The sequence below is a fragment of the Lepidochelys olivacea genome, assembly GCF_965140295.1.
Source record: "Lepidochelys olivacea isolate rLepOli2 genome assembly, chromosome: 7".
Classification (NCBI taxonomy): domain Eukaryota; kingdom Metazoa; phylum Chordata; order Testudines; family Cheloniidae; genus Lepidochelys; species Lepidochelys olivacea.
Window position 1 is genome coordinate 26,092,828 of NC_140417.1, and position 16,698 is coordinate 26,109,525.

At 39.0% G+C, this 16,698-nt stretch overlaps 2 protein-coding genes across 9 annotated transcripts in view; one reads left to right on the top strand and one right to left on the bottom strand.

Moving 5' to 3' along the window:
* Positions 1–16,698, top strand: part of TASOR (transcription activation suppressor) — a 51,858-nt gene that overhangs the window by 29,763 nt on the left and 5,397 nt on the right. For 3 of the 6 annotated variants that reach the window (XM_084635524.1, XM_084635525.1, XM_084635520.1), the window contains exons 15-20: positions 51–490; positions 4,679–4,823; positions 6,350–6,406; positions 10,587–11,539; positions 12,780–12,902; positions 16,073–16,232. In XM_084635524.1, the coding sequence (XP_084491650.1) occupies positions 51–490; positions 4,679–4,823; positions 6,350–6,406; positions 10,587–11,539; positions 12,780–12,902; positions 16,073–16,232 (1,878 nt within the window). The remainder of the gene's footprint in view (positions 1–50; positions 491–4,678; positions 4,824–6,349; positions 6,407–10,586; positions 11,540–12,779; positions 12,903–16,072; positions 16,233–16,698) is intronic. The other 3 variants (XM_084635522.1, XM_084635521.1, XM_084635523.1) reach the window with 3 other exon arrangements.
* The window catches only part of CCDC66 (coiled-coil domain containing 66), an 82,316-nt gene that overhangs the window by 15,936 nt on the left and 49,682 nt on the right, over positions 1–16,698 (bottom strand). Inside the window, exon 20 of one of the 3 annotated variants that reach the window (XM_084635527.1) lies at positions 11,552–12,262. The exons of the other annotated variants lie outside the window; for them this stretch is intronic. The gene's annotated coding sequence lies outside the window, so the exon portion shown is untranslated. Of the gene's footprint in view, positions 1–11,551; positions 12,263–16,698 lie in introns of those variants that run through there. 3 annotated transcript variants of the gene reach the window in all.

Below are 16,698 nucleotides of genomic sequence, written 5' to 3' on the forward strand. Positions count from 1 at the left end.
GATGAATTGGTATTAAATGGCTTTTTTTCCCCCTCCCTTTCCCTCTAAAGGAGGAAGAACCTCAGAATCTCCACAGTCTGTTTTCTCAATAATTACTGGTCTTGGTGGACATGATACTGACTTGAGACAACAAGATGTATCAGACCCTGCAGTTACAGACACACATGGTCTCATTAAGTTGCTCTTAGAAACACTAGCTAGTGCAGGACACTTGGATTCATCATTGGCACGGTCTGTTAACCAAGCTTTAGGATTGGACACTGATGAAATGGAGAATTTAAGGCAAAAACATGAATATGAATCAATTCCAGCACAGGATAAGGAAGAACATGTGCTTCCTAATATTGCACAAACTGAAAATGTAAACTTTAAGGATCCACATAGCCCAGTGATGTTGGAAACTGAAGCAACATGCTTAGCCTATCCTACGGATGTTGACCTAAGGCTTTCTGCTAGCGAAGTAGGCATTGACCACACGCTGCGTATAAAAGTAAGTATCTTCAAGGGAAAAATCCAGTATTACTAGGATGCTGATTAATACAGTTGTGAAAATTTCTTAATGATTTAGTTCCTATAAATTGTATGCAAGACTTCTGTTCTTAGGCATTTGTTTCTCCACATCTTGGAGCTTTTATATTTCCCAGGAGCTATACTGAAAAGTCAAGTTTTCTGTATGCTAACTTATCCTTTTTTTTTGGATACTTGCTCCCGGCTATTAGGCCCATTCCTCTCCTTTTCAAAAAATAACTAAAGAGAACCTTGAAGATGAGACATACCTGTAGTCTCAATCTGTTCTGGTTGAGTTTTTCAACGTGCTTGTAGGGAAGCTCCAATAATGTACAATAAAATTGCTGCTGTTCCTTTGCTTAAGCAGGTAGCTGCCTGTTATAGACTTGTCTTTTTGGTATCTTTTTCACCCTACGTAGGAACCCACCATCACTAACAATCCTCCTTTCTACCTCTTGCAGGGATCAGACATTTTTATTCAGCCTCTTAGATGATTCATGGTGGTGTGGCTTCTCTGTGGAGTATCAGGGGTTGTATTTTATGGGAGCAGGCATGGTAATGATTATATAATGGGCCCCATGTGCCCCTCCTGCTTAGTCACCTCTTTTCTCTCCAGAGAATGGAGAGATCCACTGTGGTCAACCCTCTACTACCATCCCCTTGGGATGGCATTGGATCCTGCTGGGATGAGGCCTGCTACACTTGGAAGCACAGTAAGGAGAGGCTGGGAGCCCAAGTTCCTAGATCCAGCTGGGAAGGGTGTTGTGCAGTCCTTAACCGCTGCCTTCCAAAATGCTAAACACAAAGGATCTTTCTTCTCCTGGTTTACTCCTGCAGTCAGTTTTCTGTGGGCAGGTTAATGTGCTCCCCAGTCAGATGTATCCAGTTCTAGTGTCCACAGTTCAATAAGAAGGTTCATAAATTGAGGAGGGTTCAGAGAAGAGCCATGAGATTGATTAAAGGATTAGAAAACATGCCTTGTAGTGATAGACTCAAGGAGCTCAGTCTAGTTCTCTTAACAAAGAGAACATGAAAGGTTGACTTGATTAGTCTCTCAGTACCTACATGGGAAATAAATATTTGATAATGGGCTCTTCAGTCTAGCAGAGACAGGTATAACACTATCCAATGGCTGGAAGTTGAAGTTGGACACGTTCAAAATAAGATGTATGGAGATAAGACTTCAGGGACATGAGAAATTCAGGATCTGAGGCCAGATCTACGCTATAAATTTACATCTGGGTAACTACATCGCTCAGGGGTGTTAGCGACAGTTATACTGACCAGATCCTTGGTACAGACCGCATTGTGTTCGTAGGAGGGCTTCTCCTGTCAACATAGTTGCCACCTCTCGTGGAGGTGAATTAACTATGCTGATGGGAGAAGCTCTCCTGTTGGCGTAGTGTCATCTTTTCTAAAACACTGCAGCAGCATTGTACTGCTTCAAGGGTAGACCTTCCCTCAGTTTTCTCATCTGTTTTATGTTCTGACCCCTGGAAAGAGTCATCCATTTCCTATTCAGTTATTGCTAGAGCATGGGTCTCAGACTGGGGGTTGAGCCCACTCGGGGTCACGAGGTTATTACATGGGGGATTGCGAACTGTCAGCCTCCACCCCAAATCCCGCTTTGCCTCCTGTGTTTATAATGGTGTTAAATTAAAAACACTCTTAAATATATTTATAAGGGGGGGGTTCACACTCAGAGGCTTTTTATAGGAAAGGGGTCACCAGTACAAAAGTTTGAGAACCACTGTGCTAGAGGGATTCAAGTATATATTAAGGAAGCCTGTATAGTGGATGGATTTCCATGTCTTAATGCGATTAAGCATGGCATTTTTCAAAATGGTTCGGCATTGGTCTGGCTCTGCCCCCATTGAAGTCAGTGTGGGGAAAAACTGCCATTGATTTCAGTGGGGCAGAGTTAGGCCAGTGCTAAGCTCTTTAAAATCTCACCCTAGAACTCTCTAGGCCCAGGTGGTCATATTTTGGGGGAGAGAATCTGAGCAGCCTGTAAGTGGCCCATACATACTTCCCTACACCATTATTGTGTGAATATTGGAATTTCCTCTCAGTACAGCTTTTGACTGTAGAGTCCTGAGAGCTCCAGTCCAAGGATCTTCTAGTTAGGATTCCCAGATAAATTCTTCCATGGTCTAGGTCAGTGGCTCTCAAACTTTTGTACTGGTGACCCCTTTCACATAGCAAGTCTCTGAGTGCGACCACCTCCTTATAAATTAAAAACACTTTTTTAAAATATATTTAACACCATTATAAATGCTGGAGGCAAAGCAGGGTTTGGGGTGGAGGTTGACAACTCGTGGACCCCCCCCATGTAATAACCTCATGACCACTTGAGGGGTCCTGACCCCCAGTTTGAGAACCCCTGGTCTAAGTAATTAGGTATTACCCAGCTCCTAGGTTATTGGAGCTCCCTGAGTAGAAAAAGGAATTTTGGTCCTATTTGTAAATAACACTTTTATGTAAGCAGTTCTGACAATCTGGAATCTGTTTGCAATGGTATTGTAGCTGTGTGGGTCCCAGGATATAAGAGACACGTGGGTGAGGTAATATGTTCTTCTAGACCAACTTCAGTTGGTGGAAGAGACAATAAGCTTTAGAGCTTCATAGAGCTCAACTTTAGGTCTGCAAAAAGAAACCAGAGTGTTAGTTAAATGCAAGGTGGGAAACGTTAAGCATAAGGGTTTAAAGCTGTGCAAGAAACTACTTAAAATCAAGTGGGCAGTTAAAACCTCTGAAGCTGTCGGACAAAGGAGGGTTAGTGGGTTGCAAATTTGTGTAATGAGCACAAAAATAGTCTCTATGGAGACCATGATTTTTAGGCGACATCTACATTAGCAACTGAACTACACAACTTTTTGTCTTTCAGGGGTATTACCCACACACAAACCAAAAGACAGTTTTGCAGACGACTAGCACCGGTGTGAATGCTTTGCACAGCTAACTCTGCTCATTGTGGGGTGGAAGTTTTTTTTTATTGGCAGGAGAGCCCACAAACGGGCTACACTGTGTGCCTTTTAACAGCACAGCTGAGGCAACACAGCTGTGTAGCTAAAAACTGTGTAGTGTAGACAGTCTTCATGTCTAGCAGAGTATGAATTTTAGTTTGCAGGCTTGTCTTTTGAAGGTGTTGTGCAGATTTCTTTTGAGGATGTGTACTGATAGGGTGGGATAGCTTTGTGAAAAATGTTGGTCACAGGCGATAAGATTGTGTGGTTTTGTCTTTTTAAATCATTTTTCTGTGTAGGGCTCATTAAGAGTGAACCCCACAGAACACGCCTTTCCAGATTCATTTGTCTGATGCATATGCCTATCGCAACATGTGGTGTATCTCATTCAGTACATCAAATGCCCGAACAACAACTGTGTTGGTGAAACCAAATAATCGCTACTCTCTTGAACGAATTCACCCAGCTTGTCTCAACCTGGAATCTAGCTAGGAATCCTACTGATTCTATAAATTTGGAGTTAAATTCTGTAAGTTATCAACTGGTTGAGGGAGGTGTGCCTTTTTTGCCTTGGCTGTCAGCTGACTGAAGCTGCCTGGTTAAAGAAAGGTTTCAGAGTAGCAGCCGTGTTAGTCTGTATTCGCAAAAAGAAAAGGAGGACTTGTGGCACCTTAGAGACTAACCAATTTATTAGAGCATAAGCTTTCGTGAGCTACAGCTCACTTCCTCAGATGCATATCGTGGAAACTGCAGCAGGCTTTATATATACGCCTGCTGCAGTTTCCACGATATGCATCTGAGGAAGTGAGCTGTAGCTCACGAAAGCTTATGCTCTAATAAATTGGTTAGTCTCTAAGGTGCCACAAGTCCTCCTTTTCTTTTTGGTTAAAGAAAGGAAGAGAGTTCCAAATGCTTGAAACAAGAGCAGGGGAAAACGCCATCTAGCAAATGCACCTAAAACAGCGTTTTGAATTCCTATGGGAAAGACACTGTTTTTGTCACTTCAGAAACTTTGATCTGTCATCAAGGATAGAAATGCTTACGGTGAATATTTCTGCCTGTGTTCAGATTTGATTAACTAACTTAAATGCAAAAATTCCATTAGATTGATATCTACATTCCTACTATTGTTGAGATGGCAAAGGTTAATACCTATGTTAAGGATACATCATAGTCTTGAACTGAGATTTTTATTTTTTTTAAAGGAACCAAGTACTGGAAGTGTTAGTAGCTTTGATGACTATAGCCCGTGTCCTAGCACTCCTATTGAACATGCTTATCGCAGGCAACATTCTAGTTCAAATAATATAGGAGAGGTTGGAATACACTGGAAGCTGATTCCAATTACAGGTAAGACATACTACTAACTTTTATGCTGCCCTAAAATGTAAAAGAACCAGTTTTCTAAAGGTCTCATCTTTCATAGATCCCACTCTTGGGTCACTATATGTAGAGTTTTTTGTTTTTAATATTTGATTATTATAGAAAAAGGCTGAACTATAAGACCCCAGGGATCAAATTCTGCTGTGTTTATACCCATGAAACATCCCATTCTCTTTACTGGGCATGCTTAGCTGTAACAGAGATCAGATTTTAACCTCTTGGATGTGATGAATAAATAGGAATAGCTTTGGTAATATACTGACACATAGTGTAGCTGTCTAGAATTGTGGTCTTCATATTCAGTCATTTGCTTGAATTTGTATCTCACAAGATGTATCAGACTAAAAACAAAGTTGAAGTTGTCACTTTGGTAATGATGGCACACTTTTTACTTGCAAAATTAAACAGGCTGATACTATGGGGTTCAACACAGAAATCCTTTAAGGTTACAGTTGACCTTACTTGAAGAAGAGTCCCTTTTTCACCAAATCAAACTATTCTACTAAAAGTACTTCAGAGTCTTTTTTCATCTTTGACCGTAAGAATGAAACCCATTTTTCTCAGAGAATCTTCTTTAAAGAACCTTCTCATCCTACCTCTTGATGACTGAGTCGACAGTATTAAGTCCCTGAGAAACTTAAGAGTGTTGGCTTGAGGGGTGTGGGTGATGGGATAGAAGAGGTGAGAAGTCAAGAGCCATACATGCATCTGAGGCTGGGCACTGAGCCCCTTCTCTGCGCGTGTGCATTACCCCCTCCCCCCCTTCCCTTGTGACTGTCCCAAATATGATGTATTAACTGCCATACCCCACAAGTAAAAACTATTGGTTCCTGCTCATCTTCTAAGAATCCTGCAGTGGTAGCTGTAGGTGAAACTGGATTGGCCTTACCAAAGGGCACTGAGACCATTTTAATACCCATCTTCTTGGTTTTTATTTCCACAAACTTCTTTGTAAGCTTTTGAATTAGGTAGTATAGCTTGGATATCTGACCTTTTGCAGTTTAAGCCCCGAAGGACATCAGTACCCATTCAGTGCTTTGCCTGGAAACAATTACTATGTGTGCTGACGCCACATGGTTGTGGAAGTAGCAATGGCAAGGAATGTGATTAGGCAGCTCAAACTATAGTTTATCATAAATGCTGGATGTGGGCATTCTTATGAGGATTTGCCAGTTGGCTGTTACACAGTGTATAGTAGTCTACTAGGTTTCAGTATTATGCCAAGTGTTTTTTTTATCTGAACCATGCAATTCTCTGTGAAGTATTCTCTTCTCTAAAAAGAGAAGGAACATCCCTAATCACCAGAGACGAAGGAGGTGGTGTGTGTTTAAATTAATAGACGTCACCAGTGTTACAAACTCTAGGGGGTTAACTTTCAAGTTAACTCTTACTGTATTTATATACTGATTAGTTCTATAACACAATTAGTTTGAGAGGTGCTAGAAAGTATCTATCGAGAAACTCTACAAATGCTAACTGCTGCTCTCCCTCAGGAGGGGCAGGAAGAGATCCAGAGGATCAACTGGAAAAACATGGAGATAACCAAACAGGTGAGAAGGATGGCTGCGCTTTTTTTTCCCCATATGCCACTACTTCCCAATTTATAGTTTCTTCTGGTATTGCCATTGAATTAATGGAATTGATTCACTAGAGTGACCCAAGAATGTTAAAGGAGAATTAGAACAGTCTTAAGATTTCAGGCTTTTCTGTCAGTTATTTGATTCTATCAAGCATACCTTCCTGAAAATGTAATAGCGTCAAGGAGCCTTTGAATTTCCTTTTAGGGATTTAAGATCTTTTAAATAGCATCACGTACAATAAGCTTCTCTGCCTCTATATAATAGACTGCATCTGATGGTTTGTGGGTTTCTTTATTTTTGTGGTGGAGAGATGGTTGTGGAAGGAAAGCATAGGCCCCAGGGAAAGCAACTTCAGTTTTTCGCTATTTTCTCAATTGTAAGGAGATAAATTAGTGATTGATCTATTGCTATCCGTTTATAAATAGTAAGGTTAAAAAAAAAATCAAAATTGAAAATTGCTACTTTTCATTTTCAGTCCTCTATCATGGTTGTGAGGAATGACAGAAAGTCCTGATTTTTTAAAGTCGTAAATTCTTTGCTTTTTGTTGCATGATGCTTTCCAGTCCTTGTCACTGAAAAAACTTACTATTGCTTTTTAATTACCTAACTTACATGGATATTTTGTGTTGCTGAGCACTGGGTAATCTTCCATGTCTTAATTGCTACATAATCCAAACTTCACAATAGGCTGGAAATAAACCTGGGTTTCAGTTTTAGCAATCCGCTTTCTTGCTTATGATCACTTTGTCCTAACCAGAACCTAGTTTTATTCCTTAAATTAAAAGTTCATCTTGAATCTCCAGAAATTCAATCCAACTTGGTTCTTGCTTGCTTTTCCCTGTTACCTTGTACAAGAAGGCTAGTGGGATAGTAGATCTTAAAAATGATAGCTTTTAATGCTATTCATCTTGCACCCTAAGCTATTAAATGTTCTGGGATATTTTCCTTTGGCATGCACTACTTGAACTACTGATATTTTTAAAATAAACTCATCAAAACAGTGTCTCTTCCTTTTGTCGTTCTAGAATGACATCTTTCTGCAGCATTGCAGAATCTTGCTGTAAAGCAACAAGAATAGCTAGATCTTTTTTTTTTTTTTTTTTTTTTTTTTTTTTAAAAAAAGCTGGTATTTTTCTACAAACTAACTGGACAGACCAAATTAAAGTAGGAAGTCAGATATTTGAACAGGAACAAACGCTGGAAGTTATTTGCTCAGTATACCTGTTTGACAATTTCTGTTGTGCCTACACAGTTAGTTTCTCCTGAGTATTTGTGACCCAATGGTGTAGATATGTGAAGGATGCCACCTTCAGAGAGTGCTCATTAAAAGTAATGTCTTGCCCCCCTCCCCCCCCCCCCCCGTAAAGTGGCTGAAAATGCTTTGAGTTTAAAATTCTGACCCCAAAGGTTACCTTTGCATTGTAGTTTGCATTTCTGCTGTAGTTGTTAACGAGCCTTTGCAAGCAATGACGCTTTTCTTTGTTACATAAGGAATACTATCAGGTTTTGGGGTTTTTTGTAAATAGTTTCTCTTGTCAACAAACTTGAATAGCAACTTAAAGTTCTACATGTTCAGATAGCCTTATGTTGAAAGGCAGGATCTGTCAAGTGTGGGTTTTTGTTTTTTAAATGCACTGAACTTTTCTCTTGCAAAACAACTAAGTTGATCTTTCAGGTGGTTGTGATGTCTCAAATTAGTGATAAATCTTGTAGCGCATCTCTCAATGATTTTCATATTTTGGTTTTGGAAACTTCACCATGTTCTACATAGTGAAGTATGGCGGGGGGGGTCCATAATAAAAATTTCGTTCCTAATAATCTGTATTTAAGGATGTAACTGAATAGTAATATGTCCTATTGAAAATTTAGAAAGTGGTAAAATTTATAGTATTGTTAGTTTAATGTGATTCAGAAGTATATGAAAAGATTATAGTACCATATATTTCTGGGTACAAAAATAAAATAGTTTTGTGAAAGATAAGCAGCTTGACACAAATGAAATGCACAACTGAGAACATATTGCCTGCAATTCACACTAGGGCAAACTAGGTTTAAAATCCTAAGGCTATGTAGGCTATGGTGGCTACAGTGCTGCTACATTCTGGTAACTTTTTGCTGCTGGAAAAGTCTTCAGGGGGAGGAGGGGAAGGGAGTATATTTTTAAAATGACTCTTAAAAATATTCATGTAGCAGTGACTTCTAGATTCAGATGCACTCTGAATACCTGTGTATTGGTTCTGAGAGTCAAGCTCTGTTCTCTTCTTTTTGCATAATCCCCAAAATAAAGATTCTACAGGTCATCTTTAGACCCTCAGTTGCACCTAGGCAACCCACTTGCCTTCAGTTGTAATTGCTTGGAACTTAATTTGAGAAGAGAAGAAATAAGAGTCTGGCACAAAGGAATAGAATCTGTTCACTTCTGCTTGGCTTTGCATAGATAACAGGATTTTAAAATCCTGAAACAAATCTTATTTTTGTCACTAAATTAGATTGGTATCCTGTTAAGCACACAAACAGGTGTCTTTTGTTTTTGTACTTACTAGTAAAAGTATAATTGCACTTTAAAGGGATACGAATTTAAGACGTTCTTACATAATTTTAGGTTTCAGAGTAACAGCTGTGTTAGTCTGTATTCACAAAAAGAAAAGGAGTACTTGTGGCACCTTAGAGACTAACCAATTTATTTGAGCATAAGCTTTCGTGAGCTACAGCTCACTTCATCGGATGCAAGTGAGCTGTAGCTCACGAAAGCTTATGCTCAAATAAATTGGTTAGTCTCTAAGGTGCCAAAAGTACTCCTCTTCTTTTTACATAATTTTGGATACCATTTCTACTCCAGAGATGACACATCTCTTCCCTTATCCCCAAACCAGATTTAGTGATTTTACAATCTCATTTTCTACCCCCCACTTCTTTTTTAATGGTTTTTCTCTCATGGTGCTGTTAGAAAGTCCCACACAAACCGAAGAGGAAACTGATAGCAATTTCAGCTTTTCCCAGGTACTACTACACAAAGTGCTGTCAAAAGCACAAAGTAAAAACCTTTGTTTGCAGATTTGGCAAAGAGGCAATGGATTGAATGTGCTTGGGGACGGAACTAACCATATCTAGAAATGATCTTTGTCAGGCTTGGAATAATGCAGTGAAACTTTTCCACATCTGTGTAGTGTTACCTGGTCTGTAAATAAATGGAGGGCTTCTGTTACTGCTGTTAATCTTGTATTATTTTATGAGTATTGAAAGAAACTTGCTTAACAGCAAGGTTGTAGAGAAACCTGGGGTTATGAGGAAGTCACTAGCTGAACTCAGATTTTTCATAATTGCATGCTAACAATGCTTGCAAAAATGGCTCACCATCCAACTCCTCATTTTACATGCACACAATTTAAACTCTAAACCAGTGGTTCTCAAAGCTAGTCCGCCACTTTGTTCAGGGAAAACCCTTGGCAGGCCAGACCAGTTTGTTTACTGCCGCGTCCAGAGGTTTGGCCAATCGCGGCTTCCACTGGCCGCTCCAGGGTAATGGGGGCTGTGGGAAGGGCAGCCAGCACATCCTTCGGCCCGCGCCGCTTTCGGTAGCCCCTATTGGCCTGGAGCAGCAAACCACGGCCAGTGGGAGCCGCAATCAGCCGAACCTGCGGATGCCGCAGGTAAACAAACCGGCCCAGCCCACCAGGGGCTTTCCCTGAACAAGCTGTGGACTGGCTTTGAGAACCACTGCTCTACACCATAATATGTGACTTCTACTTAAAAGCTAGATAGGAAGAAAATGTCAATGATTTAATTGGTCACCTACCCACTTCAGTCTGCTTAAATCTTGTGAAGGTTCTGTTGCTTCCTGTTGTTCAGTAGTGCTCATCAGATATTATTGTCGGACAAAATGACTTGCTTATGATTTTTCATTCCTAAGTGAGAGTAATGAAATCCTAAAATACTCTGTTTTTTCTTCCCTCCTCCCTCCCCCCGAACCTAAGAAAGGTTAAACTCTGAGTGCTTCTGTACTAGCACTTTGGCATTAATGCCTCAAATGCAGAGTTAATTTGTTAGGTAGAAGTTTTGATGCTGTTTTAAAATTATTACAAACTTCAAGTGTGTATTTTTGTTGAATTTTCAAACTTTAGATTTATAATAATTAACTCTTCCTGTATAGGTCTGAAATCACCAGAAGAACAACTGGTGTATTTACCACCAAAGGATGCCCTTCCTAATGACCCCCGGGTAATAAATAGACAAAGAAGTTCTGATTACCAGTTTCCATACTCTCCATTTTCAGACATACAAAAGGGGACAAAAGAAGATGGATTGTATACAAGTCACGTGGAGAAAAATGAAGATCAGTGTGCACTAACAGAGCACCCTCTTGCATCTAAGCACTCCATAAGTGGAATAATAGAGTCTACATTACTGGAAGAATACAATCTCTTTGCAAGAAAGGTTCAGGAGATTTTGCAGCAGAAGAATATTGCATATGTGAGTGGAATGTCCACTCCTGTCTCTTCAGCCCAGGAGAGGGTAATGAGACTTTCTCAATACATACATTTACAGGCATCGGAAATCTCTGTCCAAGAGTATATAGAGAGGCTGAGTGAAAAGCTGAATAATGTTGCTCTGTCATCTTCTTGTGGTAGGCATACTCCACCTCTTAATTCTAGTCCTGATCCAGCAGGAGATGCTGTAACTGAGGCTCAATTGAATCCTCTACCAGAACAAGGTGTATCTGTTTCAAGTGACTTTGACACTGCACTGTTATCAGAACCACTGTGTAACAGTATTGTGGAGGAGCCAAACTGTAATGAGCAGCATTCATCAATGAACTTAACCATAGTGAAAGAGGAAATGGACCATGTTAGTGCCACCACAGAGGTTTTACTGACATCTGATAAGAACACTTCCAGTGATGATCCACTGGAGGCACCAGAAAAGACTCAGAAATCACCAGATAACTTAAACATTTCAACCCAACCAGCACTCTCTGATTTTATAAGCCAGTTAAAACCTGAAGTATTCAACAGCTTGGTCAAAATCATTAAAGATGTACAGAAAAACACTGTGAAATTTTACATTCATGAAGAGGAAGAAAGTACTCTCTGCAAAGAAATACAGGTAAATAGGTTTTTCCTTTGGGACCTATCCTTAGCATAGAGCTAGGGTGTCTCACGCTTCATAGCTTCTGTAGGCTGAACAAATTGCACACATCAGGGGCTTCTTGCATTCCTTCATTTCCCTTTTTCCCCCCCCACTCCAAGACTGCAGAAGCTCACTTTGTGCCATGCTCCCATCCCCTTCTGTTTCAGGAACTCCATCAACCAGTTCTTTTGATTTATAAACAGTTGCAGAGCTGCTCAAAGCTGTGGCTCTGTTAATCAGCTGGCACAGGCTGTATCCCCCATTTTCCTCCTCTCTGTCTTTCAGTTATTCCCCAAAATCACCAGGATTTTGCTCATTGATGCTTGGAACATTCCCTGAAATAGTGGTGGTCAAAAATTCCACTACATCCAAACAGAGATGCCATCAAGTTGAGTGTAAGGCCTTGAAAGCTTGTCCAAATATTTCTACATTTTAAAAATGGTGTTAATTGGAGCCATTCAGTCTGGGATAAATAAACCTGACTTGCAAACACATCAGTAAGGTATAGATGCATTTGAGCTTTGAAATTTGGTGTTACTTTTTCATAAGTCAGTGAAGGCTCGCCTGTGGCATATTTGCACTCAATTTAAGTCTTCCTCTTGTCTAGGAAAGGTATAAACCTCTTTCCAGCTGGACGATGGGATTAGTTGGAGAAGACCTTGTTTTGTGGTTTTTGAAAGTAGCACTGTAGGGCAGCTTCTGTGAGGTTTCAGGAATAAAAAGAGAAACATGATCAAAAGCACATTTTCCACTTCAAGTAGAATGGAGAATATATTAAGGGATGGTCAGGGAATGAAAAATTCCTATAAAATTCCTATAACTTTTGCTTCTTGAAATTCCAGATAATGTTGAGAAATTACACTTCTGTGTTTAATATTAAATATCATGGAGTTGAAAGTAAAATGTTTTTGGCTTTTAGTGAAAAGTGCATTTTTCAGCAGGGACTAAGGTGGTCAGCCACTTAGATGGAGTTCCGTAAAAATAATTACAGAAATAGCTTTACAAAATTCATCTAGTCCGTGTGTTTCTTTTTAGCTAGTGCTCTTGAGTACAAGTAAAAAAATCCTACAAATATTTGATTTAAAAATGCCTATGTGCTTGCTTGAATAGTAAAAACTCTATATGGTGAGCTTTGGAATTGCATTGGTTTAACTAATTAAATATGTTTCTCTCTCTCTCTCTCTCTCTCTCTCTCTCTCTCTCTTTTGTGGGGTAGGAATACCTTACAAAATTGGGTAATACAGAATGCCACCCAGAACAATTCTTGAAAAGAAGAGCTACTTTAGACAAACTATTGATAATTATTCAAAATGAAGATATTGCCAGCCTCATCCATAAGGTACATTAAATACATTTAATAGTACTAGTTTAATTTTAACTGTGAAATATAGAAAGTTGACTCAAAGCTTAAGTTAGTCACTTGCATTTAAAATGTTTCATTGTAATGTGCATCTTGACTAGAATGGATTAAACTTGTTTTGACATATCCAATCTTGTAACTCTCTTGCACTACTACTTATGACCACATAACTTTTTTCCTTTTTAATTTATATTAGATAAAATGGAAGCACTGCTTATAATTCAATAGCCAAGGTTGAGTTGAGTTTGCTCCTAAAGCAGGGATTTAATCATTTTGTTGTAGTATTTGTTGAGTAATATTCTGATCTTGGAAGTAAATTGGTTAGTCTGAATTTAAAATTAAGAAATTTAACACCAAGTGTTAGGGAATTTTGAAGCAATTTGCTCAGTTAAGATTATTCTGGACAAAAAGTCTTTAACTAAAACTCACTGACATCTTGGGCACTGTATACCTAAAGCTTTTAGATTTTTTTAAAGGATTGTTTTCCATTATTTTTCAACAGTGAAAGTTCCTCTTTCAGCAGGGACTGACTCTGACTATTGTTTGAAAGAATTGCATATATAAATATTCTTTCAAAATGGAACTAAGATAAACTTACCTAATGTTAGAGGCCTTTCTGAAAAATGGCCACCTATCTCCAATTGTCAAGGAAACTGAGGCCACCCAGGGCACTCTTAACACAGGGCTGTTGGCTTTACTTTAATTGGAAACAATGTGAGTCAGTAGCTGTATTGAAAAGGGACACCTTAACTGAGAGCAGCTTTGGCCTCTGTCCCACTGAGAAAAGAGGGAGATGGCAGCTCTTTTGAAAGAGGCATTTATTTGGAGAGAATATTATGCACCAGCCTCTACTGACAGATAAACCATAACAGAGGCGGAGACTAAATGTATACCCCATATCAGAAAAGACAATAAGAGAATGCCACCATGGCTAAACAGCAGAGTAATGAAGGTAAAGGCAAAAAATACTTTTTTTTTTTTTTTAATTTAAATTTGGAAGTCCTATTTTAGTGAGGATAATAGGAAGGAGCACAAACTCTGGCAAGTCATGTGTAAAAGTATAATAAGGCTGGCCAAGAGAATCTAAGAAGCAACTTGATAAAGACACACAAACTAACAGTAAGGAATGTAAGTACATCAGATGCAGGAAACCTGCCAAATAGGCATTAGGACCACCCGGTGACAAAGCTCTTAAAGGAGCTGTCAGGGAAGATAAGGCCATTGCAGAGAAGCTAAATGAATTCTTTGCTCAGTCTTCATTGCAGAGGGCTGTGCGGGAGATAGCTCTGATGTAGATATTCTTTTTTGGAAACAAATTTGAAATACTGTCCCACACTGATGTCAGAAGGTAGCTAATGTAACACCAATTTTTGAAAAGGGCTCCAGAGGCAATTGTGTAAGTTACAGGGTGGTGTGCTTTAATTCAGTAGTGTGCTAATAGGTTGAAACTACAATAAAGAACAGAGTTATCAGACATGTAGAGAAACACAGTATGTTGGGGAAGGGTCAGCACAGCTTTTATAAAAAGGAAATTGTGCTTCACCAATATATTTGAATTCTTTGAATATGTCAACAAGCATGTGGATAATGGTGATCCAGTTGATAAAGTACTTGGATTTTCAGAAAACCTTTAACAAGGTACCTCACCAAAGGCTCTTAAGGAAACTAAGTCATGGGAGAACAGTGAAGGTCCTCTCCTGGATCAGTAACTGGTTGAAATATAGTAAACAAAAGATATGAATAAATGGGTCAGTTTTCACAATGGAGAGAGGTGAGCAGGAGGGTCCCCTGAGGAAAACCTTTGCTGTTCAACATATTCACTAATGATCTAGAAGGAGGAGTGAACAGTGAAATGGCAGCGTTTGCAGATGAAACAAGGTTAGTCAAAATAATTTTAAGTCAAAAGCTGACCACAAAGATTTACAGAGGGATCTCGCACAACAGGGTGACTGGGTAATGAAATGGCAGATGAAATTGAATGTTAATAAGTGCAAAGTTATGCAATTTGGAAAAAGTAATCCCACCTGTACATATGTAATAATGGGGTCTAAATTAGTTGTTACTCCAAGATCTCTTTCTTGAGAGGTAACTGGGCAGTTCTCTGAAAACTTCAGCTCAATGCACACTATGTTAGGAACCCTTAGAAAAGGGATAAGTAATACAACAAATATCATAATGCTACTATATAAATACATGGTGTTCCCACACCTTGAATACTGCAAGCAGTTCTGGTTACCCTATCTCAAAAAAGACCATAGTGGAACTAGAAAAGGTTCAGAGAAGGGCAACAAAGATGATAGAGTGTGGAGTGGTTTCCATATGAGGATAGATTAAAGACTTGGAAATGTTTATCTTCAAAAAGAGGAGACTAAGAGGCAATATGATAAAGTCTAAAAATCATGATTGGTATGAAAAAAGTGAATAAGGAAGTGTAGTTTGTCCTTTCCTCCAACACAAAAATGCAAAAGAAACCCAAAATGTTAAGATAGGGAAATACAAAGGTAAGACACCTTTTCACTGTATTGACTCAGTGAGGGGGCAGAAGAGAGAAATGTAATATATTTTTATAATTTCTTCTGATGCTTTAATCATGTGTCATGGCCTCATATAGGGCAGAGTTAAGGTTGTTTGGAAGTCCTGTCAACCTTAATTTAATTTTAATGTAATTTTTGTTTGGAAATATAGATGTAATAATACCATTTGGTCTTTAGTCCTGAACATGCTGTGAACAGACTGCAAGATTCCCCATACAGTTTTGTCAATGCTCATCATTTTTAATATATATTCAACTCCATGGCGGTTTCATTAATGCTGTTCTATGTATAGTTTCATGATGCACTAGGGAAGAGTGAAGGGAACTTTCAGTTCACTGTGTGCACTTGAATTATGTTGATGGCCATGTATAAAAACTTAATTGGGACGGGGCAGCAATCAGAGGTATTTTGTGGAATATTCACCTTTTTGTACTGTCATCACTTCCAACCTCCCCACCTTCATTCTGCCTAAATGTCTGTAATGACTTCATTGTGAGATCACATCCTACAGAAATAAGTACATTAGTCACTTCTGGAAAAGTTTTGTCTCGGAACCCACAAGCTAGCATTGTGGATAGAAGTGGAAAGTAATCCTTGGTTTTCTTTTCTAAACAGATACCTGGTTTAGTAACTCTGAAGAGGCTTTCATGTGTCAGCTTTGCTGGTGTTGATAGCTTGGATGATGTGAAAAACCACACTTACAATGAATTGTTTGTGTCTGGTGGTTTTGTTGTGTCTGATGAATCTGTTCTTAATCCAGAGTCTGTCACAGTTGGTAAGAATTTTTGTTAAAAATCATGAATTTTTAGTACAGGAGAAAGATGTCTTATTGACAGCACTTGAGAATGAAATCCTCCATTTAACTACAGAAGAGAGGCAATGCAAACTTCTTGCAGTCATATGTATCAAGCTTGTTACCAAAGAGAGTTAAAGCAATTCATTCTCATGCACTTTATTATAGCCTTTTTGGAGATTAGCTGTCTACAAGCAGCTGGATTGGGGCCACCAACCAAAATTTCATAGGCTGCTGATGTAGAAGTCTGACCCAAACTGAGAGACGAGACTAGACTGAATAGCTACCTCGACATGAAAAATTTTGTATGATGCCACCAAACCATTAACAGTTCCCAAAGAAATATACACAGTTTTTATAATTGTAGCCTTTATTTAAGACCACATACGTCTCTCCATTCTCTCTCTCCCCCCAAAAAACCCCCAGAAACAAAACTTAAGTGAATTAG